Here is a 16232-nt window from a genome sequence, read left to right as displayed (position 1 = left end):
TGCTGAAAGGTGATCCCAGTCAGTCCCCCCTCACCAAAACCCAAGGCCTGGCAATGCTCTGGATGGGAACACTCTGGGGTGACATGGGGAGGAAAAAGAACAAACCACCCATGCCCACAGAGACTCCTTCCTTTGGTTTGTCCTTCTCCACCTACACCCAATGTCTGGCAATGGTTTGAAACTCAAAATCACAGAATGCCAGGTTGGAAGGGAGCTCAGGAATCATCTGGTCCAACCTTTAGATGACAATCCCTGGCTGGCAGGGATGAAGACAAGCACTGCCAAGCTTAAACAACAACATATTTTGGAAGATGATCTATATCCAGCACCAAGGCCTGCTGGGTGCAAAAGGAGACATTCCTACAAGGCAATAAAAAGCCACAGGAAAATGAGAAGCCATCACCAAAATGCTGAGGGGCTGCTTCATTTTCTGCACACCCAGACTCCTCCTTTCTGTTCATTTTGCTCAAAAAACCCCATTAAAAAATGAAACCATGATGTAACTGGGGACAGATTGCAGAGAAATTTGGTGAATCTCTAAGGGAAGTCTTAATACAGAAAACAAATATTCCTTTGGCAAGACTAAAATGCATTGGATGTGAAATCTGCAGAACACAAATGCTGGTGCCCAGAGCCAGGCATGGAGCTCACCCCATTTATTCTCATTAATGGAAGCCCAGATGCTTCCAAGAGGAATCATGAGGCAAAAAAAAACCCCAGCAAAACATATAATTACACTGACATAACAAGGCCTCTCTTTCCCCAGGAACTAATTTCTCTTGCACAATGATAAAATCACTGAAATGAGGCACCTCACTAAGAAACCTGATTGGGCAAATACTGGGACAGGTTTTAATTCTGCACTTGGTTGCTACAGCACTTGTCACGTTGCAGAGAAATGAAAGCTAAGCTCTGTGACTCCCACAGCATCACCAGACTAGCTCACCACTTCATTACCACCTCTCTTGCCATGTGTTTGCCATTATCCTCTTTCTTTTCACTCCTCTTATGAAATCCTACCTTTACACAGCTCTTGCTATGGCAATAATATGGCAGGGTTGCAAAAAATTCTGGCCAGGGTCAAGAAAACACTTTGTTGAGCAAATCACTTGCCCAAAGTGCCTTGAACTCTTCAGAAACACTGAGCACCTTCAGGCTCCAGATGCTGGAAATGGGAACCCCCTTCACATCAACCAGAGGGCTGGTTCACAACATTATCTTAGATCTAAATGATTTGCAGCAACAGCACAAAGGCCACAGCACTGAGGGGAATCAACCACGTCCTGTTGTTCCATTTTCCAACAGCTATTCCAGGTTGACCAAGGCCTTGCCCACTGAGGCAGCAGCTGGATGCTGTGAAACACTTTCACAGGTGGATGGTCTGACTGGGTTTTCATCCCACATCAGCCCATCACTCCTCTAAGCTCCATCAACGTTACCTTTCTGGTAAGAGGTACCTCTATAGGCACTGGGATGACTTCTGCCAGGAGACAGCCATAAAATGCCACCATGAACATGACTGGGTCATTGTTGGGATAAACCAGGGCTACCTACAATGCAGACAAATGTTTGGTTAGTTGAAATGCAAGGGAAAACTGAACAGTTCAGATCTACAGTGACCAGAAGTCAGGAAACTTGGTGTTACTTCATATTCTACCACAGCACTTTGCACAGGGCATCTTCAAGGACTCTGATGGTCTGTGCACGAGCTCCTCACACACCAGGTCAGCATCCCCTGGGTGCCCAGACACATGAAGATGGACATGGAGATGGAGACAGAGCCAAAACACAGAGATCTAAACCCCTGTATTTCTCTCAGAGGTACAAATGCTCTTCCTGAGCTGTATTTCAAAGTCCAAAGCCAAGAAGTTGCTCACACAGGAGCCAGCAGGACTGAAAAATAACAAAAGCTTCTTTCCCAAACAGCCTGTCCCTGGGTTAAGAGCCTTGCTATTAAAAGAACAGGATTACAGTGTCTGTGGTAAGTTACCCCCCCCAAACCCTCTTTTTACTCCAGAGGAACCAGACAGCCCCAGACTCATTACCCTATCTCCAGGTTTTAAGACGGGTTCATTTTTGGTCCCCAGTTTATTAAGCAGTGTGTAGGCCAGCTTGAGGCTTCTGCTCCACAACTTGCCTAGAATACAAAGAAGAGAGACTTGCACAACCCTAGACCAACCCAGCACACAAAAGAATATTTCAGCTCTTGGCTGCTTTTACCATGTCCAGGCACGTCCTCTGCTTCAGTCACCCTGCTTTGGCTGCAAAGCTCTGAAGAGCCAGGAAGGTATTTGCAACCACATTAAGAGCAACAATGCTGTGTTCCATCCACTTCTGCTCTCCTGGAGCAGGGCAGCAGTGGAAGCCAGGGCTCAACTCACCATACGTGAGGGTATAAACTGGTTTTCCTGTAACATCCAGTGCTGTCAGACAGGGGCACTTGGCTTGCGTGGTTCCCCAGCGCTGCAGAGCGGCTTCTAAAGCAGGAGGCCAGTTACAAACCACCCCCAGGGGCTCTCCCTTCACTGGTGTCATCTGGCGTCCCTCTGGCTTGGGCTGGTTTGGGTCAGGCTGGGGAACTGAAGAAAATCCAATAATGTTTCCAAGTTCATCTTTGCCCATTTGCTACCAGACAGTTAAACTGGAAAGATGCACCGAAAACAAAACACTTTTCCTCATCGCCTTAAGTTTAACAACCCCCACATCTGACATTCCCAGGAAGCCCAGCACAAAACAAATCATCACCAAGATACTCTTCTCCTCATGTGCTGTTATCAGGTATTCAATGTGACAGTGAGGAAAGTGCCCCAGAATTGGAGAAATTAAAAAAAAAAAAGCAAGCTTAGAAAATAAAGTTGTAGCGAAATTACCAGCGAGGACAATTCCTCTTGGGAAACTGATGCCTGAGCAAGTGAAGGGGTTGTAAAAGTCTATTTAAAGTTTTGTCTAAGTTTTAGATATTGTAAGAAGTTTAGTGCTGAGGGGGGCCACAAAGTTCAGCAGTCAATGACTTCCAACATTGGGTTCCTAACAAGACTATTCATGAAGGCCACTCTGGCTGCAAAGAGCAAACCAGAGGACACTGTGAAAGCAAAGGTGGGATCAGCCCAGTCTGAGTGACTGTAACAAGGGATCATCAAACCCATTCTTTGGTGCTATTACCTTCCACAATCTCTTCAAAATCATCCACAAAGAACTCTTTCAGGGGTGGTCTTTTAGGTCTTTTCAAGGTGTTAAGCAACTGCTGGATTTTCGTGGAGACTCTACTACTCACAGGAACACCTGGAGGGAAAGATTTTGTCTAATAAAAGTGTTCATCCTGCCTATCAACACTCACATCTTACCTCCTTCCAACCACAGGACACTTTTCTTGGTGCACCCATTCATTCAACTACTGGCTTCCATCACTAAAGGTTGGGCCAGGTTGACATTAGCTTTATATCAGTTCTGTATTAACCCCGAGGTCAGAAAATGCTGGTAACAAAAACTGATACTTGAGGTATTTACTCCCTTCCAAAGCCTGATTTCCCTCTGTCTGGGGCACTGATCCCCCTGCAGAGCTGGGCAGCAGGGAGCAGCTGCCAGCAGAGGGAGGGCACAGACCAGAGGCCAAATTAGTTCCCCTCTGCTCAAAGCTTTATGTCAACCAGCTTGGAGGATTATCAGCTTCAGGGGAGCTAAAACACAGCCAAGACTTACATGATTCCACTCACCTTCCCTTTCCTTTTGGGGATTCTAGCACAAAAGCTTTTAGAAACAATTAGCCCACCTATGCCTTTGTCATTTTTTTTTTTCTTTTAAAGTGGTAGAGAAGAGAAAAGCCAATTATCTGCCCCAGGATTTACTCCAGTTGAGCACATAGCAGGTAAATGGCTGCCACGTGGGAATGTTTCACTACCAGTGTCAGAACTGCAGCACAGGGAGGTGTTAATGCCACAACCAGGGCACATGTGAGAAGTGGTTGAATCATGGAATGGATTAGGTTGGAAGGGACCTTAAAGATCATCTAGATCCAGCCCCCTGCATGGGAAGGGACATGTCCCACCAGCCCAGGCTGCTCTGAACCCCATCCAACCTGCCCTTTAACACTGCCAGGGATGGGGCACCACCTTAAAGATCATCTACTGGGATCATCTGGGTGGGCTTGAAGGTCCCTTCCAATCCAAACCATCCCATGAGTTAAAGACCATCTAGATCCAACCCCCTGCATGGGCAGGGACACCTCCCACCAGCCCAGGCTGCTCCAAGCCCCATCCAACCTGCCCTTGGACACCCCCAGGGATGGGGCAGCCACAGCTTCCCTGGGCAACCTGTTCCAGTTCCTCACCATCCTCACAGGAAAGAATTTCTTCCTAATGTTCAACCCACATCTCCCCTCTTCCAATTTGAATCCACTACATGCTCTTGTCAAGTCTGTCCCCAGTTTCCCTGCAGGCCCCTTCAGGTTCTGGAAGGCCACCATAAGTTCTCCCTGGAGATGTGATTGCATTGTCTTAACTGGAGTTGGGGAGAATCAATCCTGGGAGTTAGGTCCTTCCTCCAGGCCAGCCTAACCCCTGGCTGCTCTGCAGGGCTCCATTCCTACCATCAGCAGTATCCATGAGGCTGGAGCGATTGGATCCCTTGTGCATCCCTTTCACAATCCCTGAAGGAGGAAGGTCAATCGCTGCGGGGCGCGCGGAGGAGGAGGAGGAAGAGGAGGAGGTAGTTGCTGTGACATCTGGGGGAACTGAGAAACTTTCTAAAAAAACAGGGAGAAAAATCGAGATGGCAGTTAACTCCTGTCACCAGGTGGGACAAGCAAAGTGTTAAGTTGCCTGGTACCAACAATCTTAAGAATTTTAATGGGTTGGATGCATGGGAGCTCTTAGCAATGCTAAACACACCACTTTTAATACTAAGCAGCTTTAGGAGGTGCTCATTATCTGCTCTGGAAAACAAAAAAAAAACCACCAAAGGCACAAGGTGAGTGGCTTTGCCCATGTCAGGAAACTGCTTCACCAAAACTGAATTCCCGTTCTCAGTTTCTAACCTTCAGATCAAGCTCAATCTCTTCACACTCAGTACTGAAAAAAACAAAACAACAAAACCAAACAAACAAACAATAAATAATTAAAAAAAAAGAGTTTGAGATCCACGTGAGCTCTGAAATATTCCAAGCTCCAGAACAAAACCCCACATCACCTATGCAGTCATCTCTCTTGCTAGAATTATACTATTGGGCTTTTTTGTCAGTAAGGGCTTTTCTAAAACAAAACACAGGGCAGGCTGTTGACTAAAGCAGATCAGCAAAAAATCATGTTGGGTTTAAACTTCTTCCAGCTGGGTGGTTAAACAGCATGAGCCTGCCCAGCAGCTAAATAATAAACTTAAAAGCTAATGAACAGAGGCAGCTGGGTCTTACTTTTGCTTTAAGTTGCAAGACACTGTCCTGCTTCTCAGATGAGTTTGTATGTTTCAGAACTGCAGGTGACTCTGCAGTAATTCCCTCAACTTCCTCTTAAATAAGGAATTTTTGCTTACATGGGATTTCTTTGTACAACACAGTAGGTTCAGTCACCTGATAGGGCATGAATATTCTGTTCTAGCTTAACAGAACCAGCAGCTGTTGCTTATGAGGGAGAAATCCCACCACTTTGGTTGCCACAGAGAGTCTGGAGGAGTCAGATCCTGAGCAATCCCCACAGAAAAGTTCTGTGGTTGATTCTCTGTGTCCCCCTTCCCAAGGGGAAAACAAATCCCATTTCCTCATGCCTTTGGTGGCCAGGAATATTCCTCATGTATTGAGCTTCTAAGATCACTAGGAAGGTCCTAGATTTTCTCACACAACTCCAAACATTTGCAGGACTTTGTACTGCTCTCTCCAAAGGGATTTATAAAACTGCATATTTCAGAATTTCTATCCATTTAAATTGGTGTTAACACAGGATGAATGTGGCATCTACATGGCAAATTTAATTCCAACAAAGATCTGAAACGTCTGTTTTTGCATAAAATCCTAATTATATTAGATAGCAGTTATTCTGTAGGTAAAAACCTGCATTACCTTAATTCATTACAAAAGGTAACCTGGCTTTCTGTATGTTCCAATTAAAACCAGCCTCTCTGCTTCAAAGAGACATTAATTATATTGACTACATTTTTATGGGCAATTTCCCCAGTTCTCCATTTCAGGGACCAAATTGCATCCCAGCAAACAAACAAAAATCACAGCAATTAAAAACAAAAAAGTAAGTGAAACATTAAAACCACCAGCACTTTGATGCACTGCTTGCCCCAAACCAGTTAAGCAAAAGCAGAGAGCACACAAAATACAGACATCTCCTAAGATGCAGTAAAATCCTTAACAGCAGATCAAAAAAAGACAAACATACACAGAGCAAAAACAAACTTGGCCATTTCATACAGAAGCATCAGCAGCAAGGAGCACCTCAGAGCCTCAAAAAACTGAGCCTGGGGTATCCAGATCTGTAGGTTTTGCTCCGTCTTCTCAACACTTGGATGCTCTGATTGTTTCTCAGACCAGTCATGAAAGGATCTGTGCTAAATCTCTGCTCAAACCAGGTTTTGGATGACATGCTCACACATGGCTGGTTTGGGTTCTCTCTCTTTTATCTAACACAAACAATAAACCATCAGGGCTTACAGCAAAATGAGGATGTTAAAACACAGCATTTTCCCCCCCTCAACAGGCAGAGACACCCTGTGGAACCCATCAGGACACAGATGCCACTTGCAAAGAGTAGCTGTGTAGACACAGGAGCTCCAAACAGCTGTAGACACACAAACACAAGATACAGAGAGTTGTGCCTCCTGCCCCTGTTGATGCTGCATCACACCCTGGAGTCCCTTCTCCTGCCACCAACTCCTGCTCCCCGCTTCCCCTTTTCCAACCAACTCAAGGTTCTGCAGGTCTTTAAGGAAAACAAACAACAAAAATCACAAGGGTGCAACTCCAGCAAGTCCCTAGCAAGTTCCATCAGAGCCACCTGAATTCTTGGTCCGAATTTCCCTCATGCCATGGACACCTCCAGCTTTATTAACACCATCTGAACTCGAAGCAGTTTGTCTGTTCGTACCCATCTCCTACCTATTCGAGTATTGGCAAATACATCAGCTAGTGACCCACTGGTCCCTTTGCCTTCTCCATGGGAAAGTGTAGAAGATGCTGATGAAGATGTGGATGACCCCTGAATAGATCGGTTGATCCAAGACTCAGCATTCTGTAAGCTCTGATGCAATGCAGCAGAAAGAGCAGCTTGGCGCCTTAGCGACCCCTCGTCCTCGGACGCGGAAGACGTGTCTGTGTGGAAGCAGAAAAGAAAATCTAGCTGCTTAGGGAAAAGCACATTGCACTGAACATGCTCTCCTTTCAGCTCACACATCAACAGCACAGGCTCTCCCCACAGGCTGTGTCAAACCAGGTTACGTTGGCCACACCAGAAGGGAAAGCAGCAGCCACCTCCAACGCGGACACATTGACCCCGGGCGTTTTGCCCCTGTTTAAAGCAGACACAAGAGTCACCTCCTCAGACAGGGATCCTTCCCCTGGGTTCTCCAAGCTTATTGACTTATCTCTCATTACTTTTCCATTCATATTTTAGGTAGCAGATGCTAACTTGGGTCATTCTGGAAGGGAAAGTGAGGGGTCAGTATTGGGGTTGGAAGGGAGAACTCCCAGGAACAAGGGAGAACTCCCAGGAACAAGGGAGAACTCCCAGGAACAAGGGAGAACTCAGGCTTGGGAGACAGACCTGCTGAGGCCACAGGCAGAAAGTGCTTTTGTCTGGTATCTAAGTGGGTGCCTTTCAATTGCAGAAAATGAACAAAAAAAGACAATCCCCAAAAACAAAACCAAGGGAAAGCTACAAGGAACTGCATCCCATGTTCCTAAGAGACACCTTGTCTATCCTAAAGCTGTGAACTAATGGTTTATTCACCATGAAGAGAGCACTCACTGCTTGAGAGCTGAGGTTGTGCAGAGCTACACAGAAACATTGTTAGGCCTATAATGTGTGTGTCTTCTTCAAAGTGATTGCCTGCCTGTATTCTAGCTGTCAATCAAACTATTAAATCATGTTCTTCCTACTTGCCAAAGCAGGATGCAGTTACCAACTAGAGAAAAAGCCTGATTCCAGGCACACTGTAAGTGCTGAGCTTTATTTGTGTAGTGCCCACAGCTCAGGATGAGTTAGTAGAAAGCTGAGACCCAAGCAGACAGCAAGAACATGCATTAGCCCCCAGGAGAAAGGAAACAAAAAAGAGGAAGTATGAAGAAAAAGGAGGTAAAAGAATAAGTGTGAGTGAGGTGGCCTAGCAGAGCAGTTCCAGAGAGAGAGATGAATTCACAATGAGATATGAATTCATAATATTCAGATGACTTCATCAATCCCAATGACTGTGATGCTTCTGCACAATGAGAGACAACATAAAAGTCACTGCCAAAAATGACACACACTCATTTGGAAGCCAGTGCATACAGCTGCTTGGAAACAGAGAGGTTCATTAGTACCTGCTGCACATGCACAACAGACACCACGTTATCTGAGGTATTTGCTGCAGCCATTACATGGGAGGGGTTAGGAAGGAAAAGTCCTGCAAGTCCTGGAATCCCACAGGACTCCTCCAAGGTCCTTGCCCAGAAGTGTACACTGCTGCCAATCCTCTTCCTGCACGTTGAGTATTAAACCTTAACAGAATCAAAATGTCAACTATGCAACTGAAATAGGTGTGAGGGAAGCCAAAGGAGAAGCCTCAGTGCAGAAAGCCAGCTCATCTCTTGCCAGTTGATTCTTCAGAAGCCTCCAGAAGAGAAGTCCTTCCCACAGCCCTAACAGCAACTCCATGAAAACAAGCAGCTCAAACAGAGCAGGAAAGCTACAGGAGTCACAGACTCCCCAGGGACGTGCTGAGGAGCTGGAATGTTTTGACAATTGCAGCCTTTTGGTGGGGAATCTCTTACTCATGCCTACCTTAACATCCACACAGACACACAGATCCTAACCTGGGGGGGTGCAGGCATCAGCTGGAGACTGCACAAAGGTGGAGCGCCTCTTGGTTGGCATGGGCAGGGCCATCTTCTGCTCCTTGTGCTTGGCCAGTGCTGCCTGAACTGCCTCCGTGTGGATATCTGCAACGTGCAAGTGCAGACACTCAGGTTTGCAACAGCAGAGAAGGAAGAAAAACCACACCAGGCTTTCATCTGAGCAGCTCTTGCTTGTGTTCGTGCAACCCCGTCTTTCCAAGTGCCTCCCCACACAACTGCGTTTTGCCACACCATGAGTAACATTTCCTTCTGTTGGGTTGTTTTTTTGTTTTGTGTTGTTTTTTTTAAACAGGGAAACTAGCTGAGGTTTCTAAACTTAGCAAGCTAATAGCAGGGACAGCTTTTAGTCTGGAATCTTCTGGATTAGTCAGATTCTTGTTCTTCACATAAACTATAGAATTATGTAGAAAGGTTGGAACAGATGATCCTTGAGGTCTCCTCCAACCTGGGATTCTATGATTGTTTCTCTAGCAACTTTTATAGACACTCCCAACCCCACCAGACTGTTCCTCTCAACCAAAGATTGTGCCAAAATATATTTGTGCAGGACATAAAAGATGCCCAGGAGGCAGCAGAGTGTTCAGCCCCAGGTGCAACTCTGGCCCATCAGCTGAGGAATTTGGAGCCAGTCGCCTGATTGAGGAAAAAACTCCTGTTCAAAACCCTGAATGGATGCAGATTTCATGGAAATCTTGAAAGTTACTAAGTGCAGCTGTAAATACAGGCTGATTAGTAACTGGAACAGGCTAGGCCATGAAGCTGCCATCCCTCTGCAAACATCCACAACTCCTTAAAGGAAGACACATCTCTGGTGATGAGAAGACCACTTATTAAAAAGATCACAATGAGAAGGGAGAGCTCATCTACATTAATTTCTCAGCTGAATGTGTTTTAATGATGCTTTTCCAAAAATGAGGAAACTAGGCTCTTCTAAGGCTTTCTGAAACTATGGCAGTTGAGAGCAGAGTTCCTGGAGAAAGTGTATTTCATAGACTTTATCTGCCCCTGTGGAAAAGACAACTTAAATCTTGTTAATGCAAAATGAGAAATAAAACCAGGTGGAATAAAAAAAATAGGTGCCAGCACCTTCTCCTGAAGTGGAGAAGGGACTCAGCAGGGTGCTTGTCAGCCATTTCTGCTGCTCTTTGGAAGTGCTCTGGAAGCACAGATGGAGAAAACCAGCTCTCCTTCCCCAGGCTCCTCGAGCAGAGTCACAGCAATCACCAATTCCAGGAACAAATTAGTGCCTGTCACTCCACTCAATCTGAGTACCTACAGACATGGTTAAAATGAGCTTTCCATTCTTGTGAGAAACTCACACTGAACAGTTCCATGCAAGCCAGAAAATCAAGGTGGCAAAAAGTGATTTGCTTTTGCTACTTGGCGTTCTTTCTGCCCCAGCAGCTGCAGTCCTACAAGTCTGAGGTTTCTTTACACAGAACCATCAAGGCAGGACTGCCCATCAGTGGAGGAATAAAAAGCTTGATTCCTTGAGAGGACTCAGCATGTTCTTCCTCATGAACAGCCAGCCCAGGTGGGCTCTTGCCCCTGCCCTTACCAGACCGATAACGTTCATCTCTGGCTCCCCCTGAGCGAGCTCGGTGAAATTTGGATGAGGATGAGGATGATGCTGCTGCTGAGGCTGGAGCTGCAGATGGAACAGGCATCTGAGTTCTGGATTCCTTCTGTAATGCTGGATCAGCCCCTGGAAAACAGTCCACAATTCTCTGAGAGCAGGAAATAAAAAGTAGCACTTTTTTAACTGTACTGTTCTCTTTTACCACATCATTACAGGATTCCCCCTTTATTTTTTGAGGTGAAGTGGATCTAATTAGAATCTCAACACATCTGTCCAATTATGCCTTAATCAGCTAAGATATACCTGCCCCTTCTTTGACCTTTAATCTTCAGAATTTCTTCCAGCTTCTCTCTTTGGAAGGGGCTGTTTGGCACCTGAAAAGAACTTACAGCAAATCTCCAGCAGGTGACACAAGAAACAATTCCAAGTAGTTTAAGTGATAAAGGGAGATGAAATCACCTTAAAGAATTCATTGCAAAATACAGAAGAACAAAGGTGATAAGATTCAGATAAATCCTGATAAATCAAAAAGGAGACCAGGCAGCCAAGTCCTGCACTTCCACACACTCAACAGGGCCCTGTGCACTGAACCTCAATGTTCTGTGGTTTGACTGTGCATGGTTCACTCCCCATTTTGCCACTTCCAGTGGGAACACCCTGCTCTGTACCCTCATTATTACATCCAGACAGTTTCACTTCTGGTAAAGCAGTATCAGTAAACTGCTTTTAGAGATCCCAGGCATTTACAGCAGTCTCCTTGGAGACACCAATCCAGCAGGCACAGCAAGGACAGGGCCCTGACTGCTGCAGGAGGTCATTATCCTCAGTTGAGCTGTGAAGAAGATGAAGCCCATAAAAAATATGATCAAACTGGGTTCATTACTGAGTGTTCCACTGACCAGTGTTGCTATTGACAGGAAAATCAATAATGCACCCAGGGCAAGAGCCTCTGCTGCTCACATTAATTACCAAACCAAACAGACCTCTAGCTGTCCAGGTTCTGACTCCTTTCAGCCTGGCAAGAAGTGAGTGGCTTTATCACCCTGGAAAAGTTTGGGTTTTTACCCATGAATACAGGGAGCTAAACAGATGATCTGATAAGAAATGATAATTTTACCCAATTCAGCAAGGGGCAGGAGGAATTGTTGCTGCTGGAGTCTCAATTCTAAACCAAATCTATGCCTCACTGGGAACTTCTTAAAAACCAAAGGTCATGGAGCTGCAATTCCCTCTGGGTTTGTCACCTGAAGTCATGCAAAAGGGAGGGCAATCGTGTCATCTAAATATGTGCAGCTGGAGAATTCTCACAAACTACCAAAGGACTAGAGAAATGAAGAGGAAACCACAACTGCTGGAGCCCAGTTCCAGTTATACCACTTTCTGAGTCTGTGGTTGTAGGTAAACAACTCAGGGCAAGTGCCTGGAGCTCAGGGAACTTACAATACCAGCAAATCACACCCGACTAGGTGCAGAAATCTTCAACTATCTCCAATACCTTCCAACATCCTAACGAGCAGAATATTAATTGAGTGTTACAGCAAACAAACTGTCTACTTAGCCCAGCATTATATACTTTGGAAAGAATTCAAGAGTACAGGGACACTGTGCTCCTGGAGAAGCTCCCTTAGCCCCTCACGTTACTGCTTGGCCTGGGAACCTTTTCAAAACTTTTCACTTCTTAGTCCATTTTTTAGCAGCTCCATTTGCACTATCAGCATTCAGGGCAGGCAAGGCACTCAGCTGATTCTTTACACTGTCATGGCAAAAAATGAGACCCTTTCTCTCTAGTTAAAAGGAATGTATCTTGCTAGCTAGAAATTTTCAAACCATATTAGGGAGACAAAGAACCATTCCCTATTTTCACTGGTATTGTTTGGGTGTCACAACTGACAGCACAGAGTTCAGCATGTGCAGCAGCACAAGAAGTAGAGTGGAAAAGGAAGAGAGACTTCTGAGGTTCAGCTGCAGAGCCTGGTAATTGGAAGACCTGGACTCCAGAGCAAGATTTGCAATTTGAAATCTCAGTTTACCCACACGCAAATGAAGGAGTGTCTGTGTCCCCTTCCTGCCACTCTCCAACACATTTCAGTGATCACTCATTTAACACCTTTGTAGCATCAATTTGCTTTAGTCAGAAACAAAGTTGTTTGATTTGATCCAAAGACAACTTCACAGATTGAGAAGAAAAGCTTAATGCCTTCTGATCATTTCAGTATTTATGAATTCAAGTACCCACTAGATGTCAGCAGCAGATTTAACACTATTTTGAATGAATTATTAAATTCAGACTCAGCTCTCTCTTACAAGTCTTGCAAAAGCATCTCATCTGCTCTGCAGGGCATCACAAGGCAAACATGATATTCCACCTACAAAGGGATCAAACGTGTCTGTAAGTGACATGACACACCAAGAGCAGGCTCTTTCTGTAAGTATTTTGCTATGACATAATAACATGCTGCAGTCACCCAACAAAGCACCCGAGCACTGATGAGGAACAAAGTGTGTGGCTGCAGTAATTCAGCAATGGTTACACAACAGAGCAGCACAAGTGAGCTGAGCCTGGCAGGTGAGAGGTGTCTCCTTTAGCATTCCCCTTAGAACAACCCTGCTAGAGCTGCAGCTTCTGCTGCCAGGATCTGAACCTACAGAGGCATGGAAAATAAACTCTTTCAGATTCACTTGCAAAGGATGCTGTGGATTTTTTAATTGCCATGGTTTTTAAGCAGAATTGACTGCTTTGTGATCCCTGCATTTTGTTGAAGGAAAAGGTTCAATGATTTAAAGAGATTCAGAGAATTTTCCCATGGAAAGATGTTTAGATTAAAAAGATCATTATAAGCATCATGTCTGATCAACAGGGATAAATGTTTGCATTAATAACAAGGACAGCAAGTGCTAGATTCCTCTGAGAGAAGAAAAGCAGCAGGCAAACCTGTTATTCTGCTCCTTTGCATACAGAATTGGACTGGTTATTCCTTATAACAAGATGGGTTTTCTTCAAGCTGTATGACTGTAAAAATCACACAGAGAGGGTCTGCAGGTTAGCCTGGACTGCACTCCCAGGGGAGAGGGGCCTGTCCTGCTCAGAGCAGGCAGGGCAGCACCAGCTGGGAGTGAATCCTGCTCCCTCCCAAGCTGGGAACTCACCAAATTGAGGGGGTTCAAAATTGAGGAGTCATTAGCTGGATGGATCCTAATTCTGCCCTTTACAGGAAGGAAGGATTCAGGTGCTCCATTGATTTATAGTCCTGAATATTACTTCAAAGATAGAAACATTTCCTTCCAAGAGTCAAGTAAGAAGCTTTACTTGCAATCATGATGCCCCTCAGTCTGAATTGGGAAGAAAATCATTCCCCATTTGTGGCAGCTGCAAGTCAGATCCTGCCAAGGGGTGAAAGTCACCAAACAACCCTGAGCTGGAGCACGTGTGTGTGATGTACAGGTTTAGACAAAGCTGTTTGATCACTGGTTACCACTCCCCACTAGTTCCCATTTGAAATAATGTGATGCTGAAAGGCAGGGGAAAAAAAAAGACCAAAAAAAAAAACCCAAAACCCTTGCAAAACTTGCCAGTGGAGTTCACCCTGCAGGTTAATGGCAGCCCACACACAGGGTGGCAGGAAGGACTCTTCTGAGACAGGAAATATATGACAACCCCTCCTTGGGAAGCAAAGCAGCAGCACTTCTGTTCCAAAGTGCCATGATTGCCAAAGAAATGAAGCACTGAAGTAACAGAACCTGAGATGTTCCCATCTTGAGCTGTACGTGAATCACATGAAGCAGAAAACCCAGTAATACCTACAGCTGAAATTCACAGGTCGATTAAATTAGCTCAGAAGTTATCAATCTCAACAGGTTTACAAGAAGATGACTCCTGTCTTCCAACACCTTTCCCATAGGTGTTGGAATGCAAAACCCACCAGATCTCATTCATCTTCCCCTTTCAACATAAGAAGTACTCCAAGATTCTCTTTGCTTATTTAAAATTTTCATTTCTTTCTTCTTTTTTTTTTACCATCATGAGACTAGAGAACAGGAGCAAGAGCACTCCAGCAGTTAGGAAAAAAGGTTCTGACAGTGAATCAGTGCTTAATGAATATAATTTCCTTTACACATTAGCAGAGGAACCAAATGCATTATCTTAAATAGCAAGAAGAGGTTCTCTGCCAACAGGCTGTGTGCAAGGGCTGCTAATTTTGGCAGAAGGCATCCCTGCCTCTGCATTGTTCCAGCTGAGAAGTTGTACATGCCTTTCCAGATTTGCAGCAACTACTATGGACAGGAGCTCTCTCTCTGTGCAGAAATTTGCCTCTGGTCTGCAGCAAAAGTTTCAGGAGGTGGGGAGTTCCTCCATCATCCCCCAGCAGCAGAGCAGAGCCTTTCTGTGCAGGGAACAGAGGAGCAACAACTCTGGTACCACACTCAGCTCCACCGTCATATAGACGGTACCTTCCGTCTATAAAACTGGATGTTGCACGAGGAAAACATGTATCTTTAGGTAATTAGCATTGTTGCCTTAACTCTAAAATAATGAGGCAAGCTCCCAGAGGCAATGTGAATGGAGCAGAGGTTTAGCAATAAGAATCTCCCCAATCCTAGAGCTGACATGTCCTGACATGTCATCATCCCTCCCCGCGTCTCAGCTCAGTGAAATGGAGCCAACCCAGGACCAACCCCAGGAAGCTGCTGTGACAAAAATGCAATGCACTAAATAAGTGCCAGGCCTAAGGATTTTGCTGCTGTTGTTGTGATCTTCTGCTCGTTAACAAGGTGACCTGATTCTGAATTCCTCAGGCATGACTTCACCAGGATTCTGCCAACAGGAGATTCTCAGACTGGGGGGCAGCTGGATAAAGGTGTATGAAAAGCTGGAGGGCTGAGGCAGAAGAGCAGTCAAACTGCTGCCCTAATTGGTGACCTCCTCTCAGCCCCTGTCTCCTCCTGAACTTCAGCTCACTCTGCAGTTTCAAAAGCACAATTAAAATAGCAGGGCCACAGTCTTGTGAAACTGCTTTTTCTTCCTCCTCATGAAACAACATAGAAACCAACCAAAGGTGAGCACGGGCGGAGGCACGAGGGGCACCAGCTGAGGTGTCAGATGAAAAGCAACTTGAAGAAGCTGCACCACAGTTGGGGACAAAAGCAGGTCTGGAAGAAGGCACCTGAACCTAGGAAGGGAATCCATGATTCCTTCTGAGGCTTAAGATCTCCCCCAGTACACACCTGGGACTGGGAGACTGTGAAACCTGCTAAACAAATATCTATTTATAGAGAGCATCAAGAGGGATCAGTCAGGTGTGTTAGTTTTTTGGCCTTAAAGATACTTGATACAAAAGTAGCAACCAACGTTCAGAGATTCCTACATCTCAGTTCAGGGAGGCACTTCTCAGAGAGCTGTTTGGAATAAAATCTCAAGTTTGAAGGCTAAAAACCCATTTCTTCTTGCCTTTCACCCCTCAGCATGTTCAGCTGGAGGAGAACACACTATACTTTTGTGTACAAAGCACCCACTCTGCCAGCACCTCTCAGATAAGAGGAGGAGCAGCAGCTTTTGTTGAACACACAAGGAAAAGAGAGTAGGGACAGCAAAGGGAGCAGAGCAGGAAT

At 45.3% G+C, this 16232-nt stretch overlaps 1 protein-coding gene across 1 annotated transcript in view; it reads right to left on the bottom strand.

The window, feature by feature from the left end:
• Positions 1 to 16232, bottom strand: part of DIP2B (DIP2 disco-interacting protein 2 homolog B (Drosophila)) — a 38654-nt gene that overhangs the window by 21388 nt on the left and 1034 nt on the right. The window contains exons 2-9 of the mRNA XM_009994068.1: positions 10605 to 10751; positions 9005 to 9130; positions 7091 to 7303; positions 4586 to 4741; positions 3163 to 3282; positions 2382 to 2579; positions 2046 to 2137; positions 1440 to 1550 (exon numbers count right to left, since the gene is read on the bottom strand). Of these exons, the coding sequence (XP_009992370.1) occupies positions 1440 to 1550; positions 2046 to 2137; positions 2382 to 2579; positions 3163 to 3282; positions 4586 to 4741; positions 7091 to 7303; positions 9005 to 9130; positions 10605 to 10713 (1125 nt within the window). The 5' untranslated portion in view covers positions 10714 to 10751. The remainder of the gene's footprint in view (positions 1 to 1439; positions 1551 to 2045; positions 2138 to 2381; positions 2580 to 3162; positions 3283 to 4585; positions 4742 to 7090; positions 7304 to 9004; positions 9131 to 10604; positions 10752 to 16232) is intronic.

The sequence above is a fragment of the Chaetura pelagica genome, unplaced genomic scaffold, assembly GCF_000747805.2.
Source record: "Chaetura pelagica isolate M959 unplaced genomic scaffold, ChaPel_1.0 scaffold743, whole genome shotgun sequence".
NCBI lineage: Eukaryota > Metazoa > Chordata > Aves > Apodiformes > Apodidae > Chaetura > Chaetura pelagica.
The sequence above is the reverse complement of the archived record's forward strand: the minus strand, read 5'-3'. Positions and strand labels throughout refer to the sequence as shown.